The sequence below is a fragment of the Rattus norvegicus genome, chromosome 3, assembly GCF_036323735.1.
Source record: "Rattus norvegicus strain BN/NHsdMcwi chromosome 3, GRCr8, whole genome shotgun sequence".
Taxonomy (NCBI): Eukaryota; Metazoa; Chordata; class Mammalia; order Rodentia; family Muridae; genus Rattus; species Rattus norvegicus.
The window spans coordinates 169,702,110-169,720,963 of record NC_086021.1 but is presented as its reverse complement, the minus strand read 5'-3'; the positions used below and the strand labels follow the sequence as shown (position 1 = coordinate 169,720,963).

Here is an 18,854-nt window from a genome sequence, read left to right as displayed (position 1 = left end):
CCTATTGACCAACCCTAAGGCTGGTTCCAGCCTTAATACCAAAGAATCTCTTAGCTACCTAACAGTCCAAGTACATGGGTTCCAGGCTACATGTCTACCAGCAGATAGTAAAGGATGGGCTGTGACATCTGTACTAGGAAGCTTACTGATCACAACCTAAATTTCTAGAACCTGCACCAACAATATGCTATCGAAATGGGGAGGTGAGAATGGAAAAAATAGAAATTAAGTTTTCTTCCTTGCCTCCAGTTCACCATAAACCTATAAAATCTCCAGTAATCCCAATTCAATGCAGATTTAATTTTAAAAAAGTGTCTGGTAAGACTTTTAGTTTCCCTCCTTCCACTTCTCCTTCTGCCACTAACCAAAAGCTCAACTAGCTAACTACAAAGAAACATGGAGACTACCACAAAGAGATGGTAAGTTTAGTTGTTTTGTTGGTGGTGGTTTTTGAGGCAGGGTTTCCCAGTATTCCTGACCCGGAACTCACTCTATTTCACGTGCCTCTGCCTCCCAAGTTCTGGGATTAAAAGCATGTGCCACCATGCCCAGCTAAATTAAGTGGTCTTAAGCAGTTAACATAAACCTGCCAGATCAGTCTCTTGCCAATCAGTAACATGCCTATGAAAGTAATCTCTGGGCATGTAGCAATTGTAATCTCAGAGATAGTAGCAATTGCTACCAAGTCTCTAAAGGTGTGTTAGTCTAGTTTAGTTCAAATGTGGTAGAACTCTCACGAGACAGGACAATCTTAGTTTAAGGCCAGCCTAGACTACACATTGAGTAAGGCCACCTCAAAGGAGAACACCTCCATACCTAGAAAGCTAAGAAGCGGGGAAAAGGGAAGGAAGGAAAGAGAGAAAGAAAGAGGAAGGGAGAGAGGAAGAGGAGAGAGAAAGAGAAGGGGTTTTAGGTGGGGGGGGAAGGGAGAGGGAAAAAGTGTGTGTATATAACTGAGTACTGAGACCAAAGGTTGGCCAGTCCTTGCTCTTTAAAAAAAATAGGAAAGCCTCAAGGAATGTGGTGCTGCATGCTTTTAATCTCAGCACTCGGAAGGCAAAGGTTAAATAGATCTCTGAGTTTGAGGTTTGAGACCAGCCTCTTCTTCTACATAGTGAGTTCCAGGACACCGGGGAATATGTAGAGACCCTGCCTGGAGAACGGACTCTAGCAAGTTGCCCTCTGATTACATGTCACATCATGGCTGTGAGCTCTACACACACACACACACACACACACACACACACACACACACATGCAGGCACCCACACACACACACACATGCAGGCACCCACACAAAACAAATAAATATAAAAACAAAATAACTAGGAAGCTGTCATAATTCAAAAATATTTTGTTCATATATATATATATATATATATATATATATATATATATATATATAAAACACAAAAGCAAGTAACACTGTCTGCATTAACATCTTTCCTTATATCTATCTAGATGAATCTCTGGTCACTTTATTCCATAGAAACAAGCACAAATATTAAATTAAAATGGGAGGTGGCAGGTTGGCACACAACAAAAATAAAATAAAATGGGAATTAGGGGCTGGGGATTTAGCTCAGTGGTAGAGCGCTTACCTAGGAAGCGCAAGGCCCTGGGTTCGGTCCCCAGCTCCGAAAAAAAGAACCAAAAAAAATAAATAAATAAAAAAATAAAATAAAATAAAATGGGAATTAATATTCTGGTAGAAAAACATATAAGATACTTCTGAAGAAAGTGTCAAGGATGGTACATAGAGGTAAGAATGGTAGAAAAGTGAATGTATCTAAAAACAGGGCAACAATTAAAAATGAGTACCTACCAAAAAGAAATAAAGACTAAAGTTGCCTCTTTACTAAAATGTTGAAACATATGTAACAGACAATTAACTCACATTTGGATACAGATAATCTAAGTCAATGCTATTATAATTTGTATGCACTCCAGATTACCCCAATTCCATAATAAACAATGTGGACTTGCAAACTCTAAGACACTTTCTCTAACATTACCAAAATACTGTAATACCTAAATAGGTTTCTGCTTTAAACGTTTTTTTCTTTCCTAATCATGCTTCAGCCACAGTGCTGCCCTCCACCCTTCTTCATTCCCTTTCAAAGTGTCCAGGCCCACACTTATCAGCACAGCACACTGCCAGCATCTAGTCAGTCAAGAGGAGGTAGGAGAAGGTGTTTGAAAAATAAAAAAGTCTTCAGTTTTAGAATCCCTATTTCAGCTAGACCTGAAGCCACAGAAATAAAAAGGTGCTTCTTGAACTTCAGACTTACGGAAGAAAGAAAATGAGACAACACCCCCATTTATTACTTTAAGGCAAACATAATCTGAAATCTTCCCTTAAGTACAGTACTCCACTGACTAAGTCTGGAACTTCTATCCTAAACTCTACACCTTAAGAAGGTGAATTATCGATTGTTTGCCCAAATAACTTTGATTTGTAAAGTTAATAGATTAAAAGTAATCAAGGGATAAACACATAATTTAAACCACAGAAAAAGAATGTCACTCAAGGATTCCCACTTCTTTTTTTTTTTTTTTTTTTTTTTTAGTTCTTTTTTTTCGGAGCTGGGGACCGAACCCAGGGCCTTGTGCTTCCTAGGTAAGCGCTCTACCACTGAGCTAAATCCCCAGCCCCTGGATTCCCACTTCTAAATGCCATTCCTTTAATCTGTTTTTTTTTTTCTTTCTTTTAAAACAAACAAAAACTTTCTGGGTTTAACACCAAATATTGCCATCATCTACAGGCACATTCAAAGAAATTACACTTGGAATTCATTTCAGTGAACTTTAAATTAGAGTCCATCAAAGTTTCATAGGAGAAAGACTCAATCCCTCAGACAATACACTTCTGGGGAAATGACTGGGTCTGGGTTTGAAAAAGCCAGTCTTGGGGTTGGGGATTTAGCTCAGTGGTAGAGCGCTTGCCTAGCAAGCGCAAGGCCCTGGGTTCAGTCCCCAGCTCCGAGAAAAAAAAAAAAAAAAAAAAAGAAAAAAGAAAAAGCCAGTCTTACTCAGCATCATTAGAAAAGTTATTGAAGATCTGTAATATATGTTATATACTCACACCCAATTAATATGAATATGGTCTTCTAAAATGACATGTATTCAGAAAGAATGACAAAAATTATTTCCCATGTCATAATCAACATAACTGTTGCTATAATATATAGTTTTTCTAACAGATTTACAGATTTAAAAAGCAGACTTTTGGGGCTGGGGATTTAGCTCAGTGGTAGAGCGCTTACCTAGGAAGCGCAAGGTCCTGGGTTCGGTCCCCAGCTCCGAAAAAAAAAGAACCAAAAAAAAAAAAAAAAAAAAGCAGACTTTTAACTTTTCCATGCCACACACACTGAAAACAAAATTCTTAAATCCTAATTTTGGTATAGTAGCCTTAAGACAGGTTAACTATAAAGATTCCTGTCACTCATACAAATAGTTATTATGCTTCACTATACCCAGAATAAGTCAGTATCTTCAAACTCTCAAATCCATCATTTTTATGCTGACGGAAAAAAGACTTTCCTTCCCCTGTGTTTAGGTTGACATAAGATTTGGGGACCAACTCTGGGTCCCAACATTCCACTTTGCACTATCTACTTACGAAAGAAAAATAGACATTAAAGACTTAGAAATATTACCCCGTTTTTCTTTTAAACTATGAGGATTTTCTTCTGATTTCTTTAGTAAATCCTAGATTTTCTTGTTTTACCAGAAATAGCCAGGCTGAACTTCGTGAGAGCTGATATGCTCCAAGATACCAGCAGTTTACTAATTTCAAAAAAAAGTCCATCAAGGAGTCTGGCTCTAAAGGGTAAAAAAGACTCCACTGGAATCTAATACTTACATTCATCCAGACTAAATCTAAAGATTTCCAGATTTCATTTGGAGAAACAACCAGTTTTCAGGTTTAAAGCCACATTATGAGCCTTCTCATTGCCTGTCATCACTCATATACAACAGACAGCAAGCACAGAAGTACAACCATTACAATCAAAACAATTCCCTTCATTCAAATTAAATCCATGAAACCTATCCATAATATACACATTATCAAATCATAATGTAATGAAGTTGAGTAATTGGAGGAAGCTCCATTAAGTCCAATAAAACAGACAGTAACTTAAAGTTCTTGAAACAGAAAAAGATTCCCAGCACCTTAAACTAATGTTAACAACTGTACAGCTAGGCATCCTGTAATGACTCACCCCCATTATGGCTAGTGCTACTGACAAAAGGAACCTTTTTCATTCAGGTGAGAGGGAAGTATGAAGTCTGGGCTATGCTCCTGAAATGACTAGCTCATTGCTAAAATCTTCAATATAAATATACTACACAAATAACATTTCACAGCAGTTGAGTATTACCCAGAATGTTCTAAATTTCACACAAAAGGCTGTAAATGTTAAGTATCCACAATGGGGGCTGGGAGGAAGTCTTTTACACCTTAGAGGATTTGGGCAAGCAAATTAAGGTGGTTTTAATGTGATTGTTCAGGCACACTTAAAATCATATTTAAATATCCTCTCACTATAAAGATCAATTAAGCCTGGTATTAAAAAACTAGCTTTAATTTTTTTAAATTGTCTTTCATATTTATTTGATCACTCACTAGTTCACAGTGTATACTTGAAAGAGCAAAGTTACTGACACTAACATCTAGACAATAACTACAAAGACATCACTACAGCATCAGAACCTTAAGGTAGTAGGCACACAAAACTGCTTTTGTCTTCAAATTTTTGGCAAAAAGTAGATGGCCTGCCATCAGTATTTCCCTTTCCCTCTAACTGCCCTATACAAAACAGGAAACGTCATTTCTTCATAGCAGCAGCATCCCTATTGCACGGAGGGAGGCTAGGTTCATGGCTTTAGAGTACACTCAGTTTCATCTCAAATGGAGATAACAGTAACTAACTCATAAGGGTCCTTCCAAAGAGTAAATCAGGTGAGTTGAGATTCAAGCCTGACAGGTGCTCAATAAATACTAAATATCACTGTTGGAAAATGGAAAAATAGCCTAAAAGTTAGCACAGGCAGTTTAATTCACTCTATAAAAATGCAAAGATAACATACCCAGACCATAACTATGCACACATTCAATAGCTCTTTTGTATTTAAATGAGAACAATGGAAGTTAAACTTAAGAGGAAAAAAGGCTCAATTTTGTTTCATTGCTAAATATAACACGTACTAGGCTCAACTAAAGAGCAAACACTTTTTCTATATTTAATTCCTACCTTCCCTCAGAACCACTTTTTACATCTATACCTACCACATCCTTTTCTGCCCCCTTTTCAAAGAAGCACATCTATATGCTTGATGGTCTCATAGCCCTCTTTTAAAAGCCTGACAGGATGGACAAATACTCCCAAGAAACAATCCAACCCCTGACGATTCTCAGCACCCAGTCTTATACAACACCCTGCTCAGTCACCTCTGAAATTACCCACCCCCAGATAAAATTAAACCCTTTATGCTCCCAAAGCATTTTGGGTACACATATACATACTCCAACACCTACCTTGTAATTAACTAATGACTCCCCCCAGTAGGCTGAGTTGAACAAAGACAGATGTGGTGACAGGTTCAATTCTAGTACTAAGCACAGTACTGACACATATTAGGTGCTCAAGAAAAGCATAGCTTTACCTAGATAGACAGATTTTCTAACTCAGTGCCATCTCTCTTTGGGTGACCCACTTCAAAATATAAAGGTAAGGCTGCTTTCTGTTGGGTAGACCAGTACTATGGACTTCTGCACCAGAAAAGCTTACCCAATGGCTTCTCTCACTCAGTTCCCCAGAACCCAAACTCAACTGAACACGATCATGTGCCATAAGAATCTGTGGGAATTTCCAGTATACTACAATGGAATTGCTGGAAAACTCATAAATGGGAGCTTCTTACTGGGGTGGTGGGAGATACCCAGGAACATTCTTTCCTGGGTAACCGGTGTAAATATTTAAAAAAACAAATGACTGGAAAGGGCTCAAAAGTGTAAGGGTGTGGGAAAGCTAGCTAATTCTTGATTCCTGAAAAAACAGCAGCCCCTGAGAAGAATGAGCAAGTGGACAGGAGTCAGGGCTGGCCACTCTGCTTCAATAAATAAGACCCCTTTAAAAACTCCATATGACCCTCAAGAAAAGGCCAGCACATCATGTCCAAATGATTAGCTCAACAACCTTTCCTTAGGACGAGCACACTAAACTATGTCTCTTTAAAAAAAAGAGAGAGAGAAAGAAAAAGGAAAAAACCTGCCTTGGGAACCCTAGCCACAATAGGAAGTTCTAGTCACTAATACTTTTAATTTTTTTTAAAAGAAAATATGCTCAAGTCCAACACTCACACTAGGTGACACACAGACAACTTGAAAACTTTTTGAAAGGGAGGTATCTTTGCAAAGAACACAACTTGGGAAAACAATCCCCAAATACAAAGAACTCCATGAAAGATGGCTTTAGTTTTAAGAACCATAACTGCTATCGTAAACATCTCACCATTTAAAAAATAAATTAAGAAGACGAAAAAAAAAGCCCATAAAACCCAACAGCTACCCTTATGGGAATCTTTCATTCTGGAAGCACACACAGACACAAAAAAAAAAAAAAAGGAAAAAGAAAAAAGAAAGAAAAGAAAAAGAAAAAAAAAGCAAGCAAACACGAAGCAGAAAGCAAGTAACTTCCAAAATAAAGTTCTATTAAGAAGGAAAAATGATAATTTCGTCTCTAAGCCTTCCTTCTCTGGTGAGGTCTGTGATTTATATGGCTCTGCTCTGCAGAAAGCTCTTTCTGGACAGCTCAAGGAAGGAGCCGAGGGAGGGAGAGAAAGACACAGGCACAGAAAGGAGAGGAGAGAGAAAAAGAAAATGGCGCAGAGACTAAGTCCCGACCGTCGACAAGGCGACTTTCCCGGGAAGAATCCCGGCGGAGAAAGGCCGCCCGAGACCCAGCGACGGGCGACGCGGGGTCTCCAGTGTCCCCTCTGGGGAAGGCCATGATCTGGGGGTGCTGGGGCCCCGGGAAAGGGGGTCCACAGGCGGCCCGATGGGAACAATGGGGCCGGTGAGCGAGGAGCCGGGACTTAGTCTCTGGGACGCCATGTCTGTCCTCTGCCCGGCTCCGGCCCGGCGCGGGGGAGGCAGCCAGCGGCGTGTGGGGACACTCGGGGCGGGGCGGGGGGCACACTCACCATTCAATCGGAAATCCGCTTCGATCTGAGGAAAGAAAAGGAGGGAAGATGAAACAACCCGCACATGAAGCCCCGGGCCGGCGAGCGAGAGCGCGCGGCCGGGGGCCCGGGCTCGGTCCCACCCGGCGCCCCGGAACCCAGAGGCCCGCGAATGGCCTACCCGGGGCTGCCATCCCCCCCAAACTCCAACTTGACGGCTCCGCCCGGGGCCCGACCATCCAAGCGACTCCAGCCGGCTGCCCCTCACCGCGGAACCGGGCCTGTCAACCCGGCGCGGCCGGAGGGGCTGGAGCCGGAACCCGGCGGCCGGCGGCGAGATCGGGGCCGGCGGGTCGCACCTGGGAGTCGTTGTGGAGATGGTCCCCGCTCATGTCGGCCGGCGTGCGAACGCTGCGGGCTCAGAGGCAGCGCGGGGAAGAGAGGCGGACGGTCGGGGCGGCCTGAACAGGCGGACGGAGCTCCTGAGAGGCACGAACAGACGGCGACAGCAACCAAGGGCCCAAGACTCCCCGGGACAGCTGAGGAGGCGGCGACGGCGGCGGCGACGCTGCTGACAGACTGCCGGGCGGGCGGGCGGCGAGAACAGACCCCAGCAGTTGTGTAACAGCCTAAGTTCGCATTTCCCCTCACTGCGCCTGCGCGGCCGCTTTTAAATGGGACGTCGCCGACGTCAGCGCTCGTGGAAAGAGGCTGAGGGTTGCGGCGGGTCTCTTAGAGGTCCGGGAGACAGAGCCGGTTTTGCCTTGCAAGTTCCGCCCCTTTATTAGCATATGGCCTTGGCTCCTCCCATCCTATGCTTTCTGCCTTGCTTCGGGCTGGCGTTCTCAGAGGCGGTACGCCGGCTCTAGGCAGTGCGCAGGCGCAGCGCGGACACCGCCTCTGGACCCTGGACACCCGTGCAGCCACGTGGTAGGCCTTTAAAGGCCGCGGCGGGACCCAGCTGGGCTGGGCAGGGACCGAGTCTCCAGCCTCTGCATTTCTAGAACCAGACAAGTTTGATCCGCGCGTACCTTAGCTACCGGGATCTCAGCTCACCAGCGGCCCTAAGGCACATGTAGCTGGAGTCTTCTCACAGCCTTTGTCCAGACCTCAGACTTCTGGATTACTTCACGTCCATTTTTTAAAGTTATTTTAATTTTTCAGTCAGGTTTAGCTCCAGGGTACAAACTCATACATGTAGCCCGGTGTCACAAGTGCCCTACTGCATTTGTTCTTTTTTCAAATATTTATGAAGCACCTACAGTGAGCCAGGAATTACTGTTGATGTGGGAGGGCTGCGGTTCCAGATCAAAGGGAATTGGATTCCCCAGGTAAATGGTTCCTGATTCTATTCAGGACGCTACCCCGGGAGAGAACTATTATTTAGGGAGCACCATGCTGTGAGATCTGCCCTGAATCCTCACAGTCCTAGGTGTGGACCATCTACTGTCTTGAGGGATTAATGACATCAACACTTGGATCGTAGGCTGAATTCATCTCCACTCGGGCTCAATTCCCCCCTAAGTCAAAATATAAATAAATTCGGAAAACCTTCATAAACGTATTATGAGAGATAATCACTTGGGATTAATTCTTGTAAATACTTCAAAACTCAACTAAACGCCCCTTTCCACATGCCGATCCTTCCTACCTCTCTCCTTTATAACAGTTACCACAGTCTTTAAGTTACTCATAGGGGAGCTAGTGACCTCTTGTCTGTCTCTATATAATTCGAGGTCAGTGAGGGTGAGGACCTCTCCATCTTGTTCAGCACTTAGTCCCCAGGATTCATCAACAGGTCCTCTGACAGAAGAGCCCAATAAGCAAAAGCAAGTACAGTAATGCAGTGGCTAAGAGTCCACACTTGGAAGTCAACTGGCCCATTTTTGAATTCTGCTTTCCCATGCAGAATTTTCCTATTCTGAGTGACCTTGGACAAGTTGTTTAACCACTCTGACTCCCGGTGATAATTGTCTTTAATAAACTATCCCAAACAAACAAAAAGACCTTGTTGGGGGGCATGTAGAAAATATCTATCATCTAATATTTAGGCCTGCCTGATTCCATTGCTCTTTCTCCGTAGCCATATGCCAGAGTCAGTTTTGCCTGGCTTAGCGTCTCTCCTCAATAGCCTTCCCATGTCAAAGGGCCAGCAGGCGAGGCATCTGGTTCCCACCCATTTACTGCAGTTAGGCTGAGATAATTCAGCCTTCAAGAAAAATAGTCCTCTGCTTTAGCTTCCAGCCCCTGGTAACTTGGGATAATCGTCATTGGCTTTCCAGATCCCTCCCAGGAAGTCCAGCTAGACATAGAAACAGAATGCAGGCTCCAGAATGGTGTATCAAAGGTGGTAGTGTATTAGACTCAATCATGCCTACCCATCATCGGGCCATAGATTAAACACCTCTGCCTCCATGTTTGGCTAGTGATGTCCACGTGACCACTCTCTTCTCCAACTAATGATCCCACGCATGGTCTTATCGCTTGAGAGGACTTTTGGTCCTACACAGACGAACTTTGACATTTTTTTTTAAGTGGACGTGTATCTATTTCAATGTGTATGTTGAAAAAAAACCACTTAACTGCCACATAAAACCCATGGAATAACTGTTTAAGCTAAAGTTTTTTTTTTAGATATTGGGTGATTAATTTTAAATAAAAATATTCAGCTGGGCGTGGTGACCCACACCTTTAATTAACTCACTACTCCACACGCAGAAACAAGGGGATCTTTGTAAGTTTGAGGCCAGCCTGGCATAGTGAGTTTCAGGCTAACCAGCGTTACATAATGAGACCGCTTTTATTTATTTAAAAAAAAAATCCAGGAATAGTACAGAGAGGGAATATAAGACATACTCCAAGGAGGTTTAAGGCAAATAGATCAGGCTTGGAAAATAGTGTTTTAACTCAAGACTATTCGCTGATAGACCACCTCGGCCTTCATAAAAGTGACTAGATGATGACGTATGCCTGTCTCCCAAGCATGACTGGGATTTAAGGTTAAACAGAGCTTTTCTTGGGGTTCTATTTAGAATCTTCAATACGCTGGTACCTGTATGATGCTTAAGTCTGCAGTGTCTCCAAAATATTTTTTTTTAATTTACTTACGTTTTGCATGCATTGGTGTTTTGACTACCCGCATATCTATGGGAGGGGTGCCAGATCTCCTGGAACTGGAATTACAGACAGTTGTGGTGGAATTGAGCCTGGGTTCTCTGGAAGGGTAGTCAATGAACTACTGAGCTAGCTTTCCAGTTCCTGCCTCATGAAACACGCTCGCTCTCTCTCTCTCTCTCTCTCTCTCTCTCTCTCTCTCTCTCTCCTCTCTTCTCTCTCTTCTCTCCCTTCCTTTCTCTTCTTTTTTTGGGGGGGTGGGTTCTTTTGGAGTTGTGTTTGTTTCTTTGTTTGTTTCGAGTTAGTGTTTAGATGAGGCTGGCCTCAAACTCAGAGATTTGCCTGCCTCTGCCACCTCAGTGTTGAGATTGAAGGCGTTGCCCCAGTACCATCCTTCCAAAATATCTTTAAGCCTGGAAAAACCTTTCTTCCCCCCCTCTCTTCTTCCTTCTCTTCTCTCTCCCCTCTCCTCAACCCCTCTTCTGTCTGCTGCTTAAGACTTGGGCTCCTTCGGAATGAATGGAGTCAGTTCACACATTTGCTTCTTGGGTGGGTTTTATTAAAGCCTGATTCAACTGTTGTCTTCCAGAATTAGGCACTCGTGATGATGCCTGAACAACTTCTCCTTTCTGATACTTTCCCCCGGACTCACAAGGCTCTGGAGGGACCGTATGCACAGCCACGAATGGGCTGTGGTCCCTCTTTGGCAGTTGTAACAAGCAGCCGGCTTCAACTGAGCCACTTACATGGAATTTCTTGAGGCTTTAGAATTGAGAAGAAAGTAGTGTGGTTGTTGTGCTGGCTAATAGATCTATAGTATGTCACGTTAAGGAGCAGCATTTTGTCAAGGCTGGGGAAGCTGGGAGAGGTTGAAGGGAGAGGGCAGGAGAGTGCTAGTAGGAAGAGAGAATACCTATGAATTCTGCCTCAGTGTGATGTGCGATGTCTTTTTGGTACTGGATTTACTACTGACGTCCACCACCATGCCCAGCGCTCCTGACAGTCTCATAGTCTTGGCTTTACTGTTTTCCTAACTACAGTCTTCTAGCAGTTTTCCCTTGCTATAATGCCTCGCCTAGAGATCTAGTGTCCTGTTAAGAGTTGAACACTCAGGGGCTGGGGATTTAGCTCAGTGGTAGAGCGCTTGCCTAGGAAGCGCAAGGCCCTGGGTTCGGTCCCCAGCTCCGAAAAAAAAAGAACCAAAAAAAAAAAAAAAAAAAAAGAGTTGAACACTCAGGCTGGAGAGATGGCTCAGTGGTCAAGAGCACCGACTGCTCTTCCAGAGGTCCTGAGTTCAATTCCCAGCAATCACATGGTGGCTCACAACCATCTGTAATGGGATCCCATGCCCTTTTCTGGTGTGTCTGAAGACAGCTACAGTGTACTCATCTACATTAAATAAATAAATCTTTAAAAAATAAAAAAAAAATAGTTGAGGGGCTGGGGACTTAGCTCAGTGGTAGAGTGCTTACCTAGGAAGCGCAAGGCCCTGGGTTCGGTCCCCAGCTCCAGAAAAAAAGAACCAAAAAAAAAAAAAAAATAGTTGAACACTCTCAAAATAGAACCTGCTTGGTGATCCATGGTAAACGTCCATGCTGTTGACCTCAGCAACCAGACATGTTCCACTGTCTTCTGATACAACAGCAGCTGCAAAGCAAAGGTTGAAAGTTGTCTAAATGAAAGGAAAGGCTGGTGGGAAAGATCCAAGCCTTGATTGCAGAAAGAGTAGCTGGGATTTAGGAGCCCGCCATGTGGCTCAGGGTGTGGGGGAATCTATGTGTGTGTTTCCACTGTCTTTCTCATCCTGCCTCAACCTCCCAAAGTACTAAGATTACGGGCCAAACCCTCTGTTGTCTTCATCCCTGATATGATAAGAATATTTAGTCATTCGACCACTATTCCCTAAGGAATGTGAGTATAGTTGATACTATGAGGTAGATGGGCTCTATGCTAAGCCGTGTAAATACAGATACGAACGAGACCAAATCTTCATTTTGGAAAAAACTCTCAATCTAATAATGAGAAAGTCACATTCCTGTTACCCTAAGATACAAGGAACAATAAAGGGAGAGGTGACAAAGTTCCAGTTCTTATGGAAACTCTGCAGTGGAGCCACATCCAACCCATCAGGGACATTTTAGAGGGACAGAATCAGGGGTTAAAAAAAAAAAAACCCATACAGTACGATGTAATTTTTGAAAGAGGAGAAATGGGATCTCTGAGGAAGAGAAGATATTACAAGAAAAGCTGGAAGGTAGCAGAAAGTTATGGGCATCAATGGCTTTAGGTCATGATAATAGATAAAGTCGGTGTGAGGCTGGGACATAGAATGAGGCTAGGAAGGCGAGAAGGGGAGCTAGGAAAACAGTATCTGAAAACCACTTCGTGGGGTTGGGGATTTAGCTCAGTGGTAGAGCGCTTGCCTAGCAAGCACAAGGCCCTGAGTTCAGTCCCCAGCTCCAAAAAAAGAAAAAAGAAAAACAAAACAAAAACAAAAAAACAAACAAACAAACAAACCGACTTCGTACCACAGAACAGACAGTGGATAGTTCAAGGGCGCTGAGGATGGAGAAGGGGAGGTTAGCTAGGAGACTTACTGAGGTCGTTACGCTAACCACAGCAGGCCAGTTAGAATGGGGATAGCGATATGTGTGGGTATAAAAAAGACAGAGGATTTTGACCCATCTAGAGTGGAGTAGAGGGGACAGGAGTGACAGCAGCTTTTGCTGACTCTCCTCAAGGGGAATGCTGCCAGGTAGGTCATCATCCTGCTTCTGGTCTAACTGCTTCTGACTGAGGAAGCGGCAGGCTGCCTTTAATCCCAGCACTCTGAAGGCAGAGGTAGTCAGATCTCCATGTTCAAGGCCAGCCGGGTCTCCAGAAGGAGTTCCAGCACAGCCAAGGCTACACCCAAGAGAAACCCTATCTTGGAAAAAAAAAAGGGGTGGGGGGGAGTGGTAGTGAGGACACACAAGCCTGGCTGTGGCACCAGCTTAAGTGAAAGGCTGCTAATAGGAAAAGAAGCCTCACTCCTTTGGGGGGCGGGGAACAAAAACAAGAAAGAAAAAGAAAATACCAAACAAGCTTACCTGCAGCCCCATCTTATAGAGGCATTTTCTCAACCGAAGTTCCTACCTCTTTGATGATTACCAAGTGGACATAAAACTAGCCAGCACATTTGATAAAAAGATGAATTCATCTCCGCCCATGCTGAGCCTAAACTGACTGTGTTTTAGCTGAGTCAGGGTGTCGGGTAGGCCATGGGACGCATGGCTTCAGAGCTCAGGAAAGGACTAGAAGTCGCGGAGTTGAAATACCTGAAGTGATTTGAGTAGATGAGGTCATTGGGAGAGCCTGGACACACAGCCTCATTTTAGGGATGGGCCCGGGTTGGTAAGCAAGCAGAAGATCAGGAAGTGGAGGCAGCAAGTTTAGACAAGTAGTTCTGAAGGTTTCACTATAAACAGGGAGGAATGTAATGCAGTCGTTAAGTGGAGTAGCCTGAGGCTAAGAGAGGGTGTGTGTGTGTGTCTCTGTGTGGCTGTTGTTGATGATGATGATAGACAGGACACACTCGTGTTTAATAAGAAAACAGGGTCTGCTGACTTCTAGTTCAGGGTTATTGGATCATCCCAACCTCCTTGAGAAAGCACTAGCCCAGTTAATATCAGGAACTCTGGGTCAGACAGAGACATATTCTTTTGGAGGAGACAGCCTTCTTTGTCTCTAGAAAGCCACAGGCTGCTTCCAACCACGCATGGTGACTCTGCACCCCTGCCTCCAGGAAATCACTTGAGGATTGACTCAGAGGATGAGTTTTTCAGGATGGCTTATCTTTCAGGGCCCTAAAGAGAATTCTCCCAGTGGGCCGGCAGGAGACATCCTCGTTCTTTCAGGACTCTGCTGTGGGTACCTACAATGGGGTCTGGTGATGAAGCTGGAGAAACACTCAGAACCCAGGAAGACAGACATTCCTTGTCAGCTTCTACAATGCAGTTAAATTACTCTGACATTACTCCGTGCCTGTCTGATGTCCAGCCCTGCTAGTACATCTGTGGGTCAAAGTTCACCACTGTCTCCCGCTACCTAGAGACAGAGAAAACAGAAGGAATAACCTACCAATGACAACATAGCCTTCTGGAACCGTGTAAGAGAGCCCCCAGGACAGGGAATCCAAGAGGACTCTCTCAGGGAGCCCAGTATTACATACTTAATGGGAAAAAAACAACAAAACTATAATTTCCAAATACCATCAATTACCTTCAATCACCCTGAATGATCCTGGGCATAGTCTTCTGCCCTTCCTTCCTTCCTCCCTCCCTTCCTCCCTTCCTTCCTTCCTTCCTTCCTTCCTTCCTTCCTTCCTTTCCTTTCTTTTTAATGGCAATGCAATTTATTTAAAATTTATCTTTTTTTCTTAAGCACTTGTTTCACAACCAGGAGACAGAGCGCAAATCTTTGCAGAACATCTACTTCTGGGAGCAAATTAAAAACAAATAAGGTTTCCTCTCAAAACCTAGAGCCATCCATGGTGCTTGCTGGTAACGTGTCTGTCAACAAATCCTGTTCGTGTCGCCTTCAAATGCTCAGAGATGCACACATCTCAGCACTCCCTTTGCCTCCACATCGAACCAAATCTCCATCACCTCCACCTGGTGTAATGCGGGAGCCTTCCGGTGGCGGTGGCGTGCTATGCTTCTGTCTTCTTCCAACCGGGCCACGCCACACCCAGAACAAGCGGTCCTTTGAATCGGAGTGCTCTTTTCCGAATGCAGCATCCCTACACTCTGCGACATCAAAACCGCAGTGGCTCCGTCTCACGAAGAGTAATTCCCTCTCTTTGACACTGCTTGTCTGCTGACACTGTCTACTAGTCACCTGGATCTCCGTAAGATGCCCACAGACGTGCTTGCCCACCAGCACGGGCACTTTGCATTTGAGGATATTTTTGCCGACAGCCTCTTTCTCTCAGGTATGTCCACAGCCCAGTCCTCTTTCTCTTTCAACTCCCTCTCAGCCCTCTAAGATGATAACCACTCCGCTTAGCTCTTCCCACCCATCACTCCTCTGTTGCCTCCCAAGTGCTTGAACATATCTATTTTTCCAGTTCAGTTATTACTTTTCAGACACTCCCCGATTCTGTTTTCTTTTTGAGACACAATCTCACTATGTAGCCCTAGCTGACCCAGAAGTCACTAAATGGAACCAGATTGGCCTGAGGCTTCTGACCAGCCTATCTCTAACTCTGTCTCTCCGGAGCCCTGGGCTTAGAAGTAGAGCTGCCATGCTTGGCTATAAAACGTAATCTTGAGGACTGGAGAGATGGCTTGGTGGTCAAGAACACCAGCTGCTCTTCCAGAGGTTCTGAGTTCAATTCCCAGCAACCACATGGTGGCTCACAACCATCTGTAATGAGATCTAATGCCCCCTTCTGGTGTGTCTGAAGACAGCTACAGTGTACTTATGTATAATAAATAAATCTTGGGGTAAAAAAAAAAAGTAATCTTAATGAAGACTGAGATTTTGGTTTTGGGTTTTTTGTTTTTGGGGTTTTGTTTTGTTTTGTTTTGTTATTGTTGTTGGTTTCTTTGGGTTTTTTGTTTGTTTGTTTGTTTTTGCTTTTTTGAGACAGGGTTTGTTTGTGTAGCCCTGGCTGTCCTGGAACTGCTTATTGTAGACCAGGCTGGCTCCAAACTCAAGAGATCTGCCTGCCTCTGCTTACGGAGTGCTGGGATTTGTTGCTGTTGAATTGAACTTATTTACTCTGTGACTGGTTTCTTTCTCTGAGCATAGTGTACCACCTTTAATCCTCCTGTGTGAGTGCCTTCTGATGTGTCAAGCAGGGCAGAAAGAGATACATAGCCAGGGTCCTTATTATCATCCTTGCCTCAGACGTCCAGTTTCGTACCTGCCCATCAAACTTTAGTCAACAGCTCCCACAGCCATGAACCTTTTCTGGGCTCCATGACAGCTGAGCTAACTCCTCTCCCATCCCCCCATAAGCTTGCTTGTTTCTCTAAGCCTTCTGTTTCCTTTGCTGACTTTTTTGCCCCCCCCACCCTATGTCCTGGGTTCTCTGACTTAGCTATTTCTATCCATGCATGAGTGCAGACCTCTTGTCTCATCTGCTTCCCTTTTTTTTTTTTTTTTTTGGCTAAGTAATTTTAAAATGTGTACATACATGTGTGCCATTAGGTCCTCTGATAATGTGATATGCTATGGGCCCGCTTCCTCCCAGAACATGATATGCCTAACTATAGTACTTTGCATACACATATGTGTGTTTCTGGAGGCAGAGCCCCAATTCTGGGGGGGGGGGGAAGGGGCAGGGCAGTGTCTCTCGTGCCTCCCTCCCCTCTGAATTTCTGGTTGTTGCCGCTGGCTTCCCAGATAGTCAGTCTTCCTCAGTTCCTTTCAGAAAACAGAAGTTTCTTCTCATATGGTCAACACTTGTTTGTGGCAAACTATAAGATGTGTACAACCCTCTGTTTTTTGTGGTGGGTTTCTCGCTCTGTCACTCAAGCTGGCTGTGTGTTTCTCCTACCCCGGGCTCCTCAGTCGCTGCGCACCTGGCTACACTCAGCTGTACGTTTTGTACGCATCAGTTAACCTGACCCCAAGAGGAAGGAACTATTACAGTCCCAATCTTACAGATGAGAGAGCTACGGGCTACTCGCTTTGTCGGTGCCTCCCAGTTTCAAGTCAACAGTTTCTTTCCTCTGTGCGATGGATGTGACCTATTAATGGCTGTTTTCTGTGACCTATCTATTCTACCTCCCAAAACCTGCCTTCTCTCTACCCCAGCCCTTTGCCCCTTGCCCTATGAGGTCATGCTCCTTATTTTTTTTCTTTTTTTCGGAGCTGGGGACCAAACCCAGGGCCTTGCGCTTGCTAGGCAAGCGCTCTACCACTGAGCTAAATCCCCAACCCCCATGCTCCTTATTTTTAACTGTTGTTATCTGCGATTGCCCCCATGCCCACTCCCTGAAGTCTACCGTCCTCACCCCCACTGCTCTAGCCCCCTCTCTTTACCCAAGCCACACGTCAACTGACCACAGGTGGCTTTCTTGCTTGAGCACACACGAGCCGTGGCAGGGTTTCATTTCTCTTTCCGTTCTCAGCCCAGCTTTGCTGGCCTCTGTGATTCTTGCTTGCCCTAACTGGGACGTAGCAGACCTTCTCACACTGGGCCTGGGCAGTTCCCAAATCACAACTGAAGACCACGAAGGAAGAAGATGGCTGACTGAGTGCATCATTCTGTTCTACGGCCTGCAGTAGTCATGGCGACACAGAACACAATTCTGAAAGGCCTCAGCTTCTAGGTACATCCAAGTGCCCTTCTTAGGGGCTCCTGATGTTGTAAGGTAACTGGTTTAACTCCTTCCTCTCTCTGGATTTGGATGGTTGAGGGACTTTCTGCAGCACAACTGACCTTTAGCTGCCTTTTGGCCAGCAACGTGCTGCTCAGACTCTGTATGGGAAAAACACCTGCCCTGTGATTAATTGTGTCTTCCCCAGCTCAAATCTCAGACTAGCCTGAAAAGTTCCACTTGGGTTTATCACCCACAATTTTCTCTCTTAGCTGGAAAGTGCAGAATATCATCGCAAAAGCCATGTATGAGAGTCTGCCAACACATGATATGAAAAATGCAAATAAAAACGAGATCTAGATGGGGAGATGGCCTGGTGACCTTAACTCAATCCCTGCTATCCACACGAAAAGCCAGATATAAGGACCTTTAATCCCAGCACTCTATAGAGGTAGAAGGATCTGTATGACTTTGAGGCCAGCCTAGTCTATATAGGGAATTCTAAGACAGCCAGGACTACAAAGAGAGACCCGGTCTCAACAAAAGAAAACTAAAAAAGCCAGAAGGATGGTACACATAGGTAATACCCATGGTAAGCGGGAGAAACAAACAACTCTCTCGCCAGTGCAGCCCATGGGCAGAAATAATCAAGAGAGACCCTGCCTTAAAAGCAAAATAGATGGGTGGTGATGGTTCACATCTTTAATCCCAAATTCTGGGATTAAAACAGAGGCAAGTGAGGGTTGGGGATTTAGCTCAGTGGAAGAGCGCTTGCCTAGCAAGCACAAGGCCCTGGGTTCGGTCCCCAGCTCCGGAAAAAAAAAAAAAAAAAAAAAAAAACAGAGGCAAGTGGATCTCAGAGTTTGAGGCTAGTCTGATCTATGGAGTGATTTCCAGACAGCCAGGGCTACACAGAGAAACCCTGTCTCCAAAAAAGAAAAAAAAATGGAAGGAAAGAACTAACATCCTGAAAAGTTGTCCTCTGATGTTCTGGGGCACACATGCACCTATGCCTATACCTACACACATGTATACACACACAAACACACACACACACACACACACACACAATGTACAATGTGATAATTTTGACAGACTGAATATCCCTGCATGACCTATACGTAGTCAAAAAGTTAAACATTGCCAGTACTTAAAGAGTCCTCTCCTCACCCCACCCCATCCCCGTTTCCCCCTACCACAAAACTGCAGGGGTGGCCACCGTTCTGAAAACTTCCAAAGTAG

General features: G+C 44.6%; 2 protein-coding genes and 1 long non-coding RNA gene across 4 annotated transcripts in view; 1 reads left to right on the top strand and 2 right to left on the bottom strand.

Annotated features, from left to right (window-relative positions):
- The window catches only part of Top1 (DNA topoisomerase I), an 83,136-nt gene extending 75,367 nt beyond the window's left edge, over window positions 1-7,769 (bottom strand). The window contains exons 1-2 of the mRNA NM_022615.2: window positions 7,548-7,769; window positions 7,210-7,234 (exon numbers count right to left, since the gene is read on the bottom strand). Coding sequence (NP_072137.1) covers window positions 7,210-7,234; window positions 7,548-7,580 — 58 coding nt within the window. The 5' untranslated portion in view covers window positions 7,581-7,769. The remainder of the gene's footprint in view (window positions 1-7,209; window positions 7,235-7,547) is intronic.
- A 2,486-nt stretch (window positions 7,770-10,255) lies between these two features.
- On the bottom strand, window positions 10,256-17,558 carry LOC103691948 (uncharacterized). 2 transcript variants are annotated; one of them, XM_008762439.4, is made up of 4 exons: window positions 17,356-17,558; window positions 13,620-13,759; window positions 11,868-11,949; window positions 10,256-11,064 (listed from the first exon to the last, which is right to left on the bottom strand). In XM_008762439.4, exons 1-4 carry the CDS (start codon window positions 17,556-17,558, stop codon window positions 10,833-10,835), a joined length of 657 nt encoding a protein of 218 aa, XP_008760661.1. In that variant the 3' UTR covers window positions 10,256-10,832. The 2 variants fall into 2 exon arrangements, 1 of the variants encoding a protein (XP_008760661.1); XR_010065023.1 differs by having other exon boundaries at window positions 10,840-11,064; window positions 11,775-11,949; window positions 17,356-17,495.
- Window positions 13,023-17,979, top strand: LOC134486199 (uncharacterized). The gene is made up of 2 exons (XR_010065025.1): window positions 13,023-15,274; window positions 17,424-17,979. It is a non-coding gene; the product is annotated as an uncharacterized LOC134486199 (long non-coding RNA).
- Window positions 17,980-18,854: the final 875 nt, after the last annotated feature.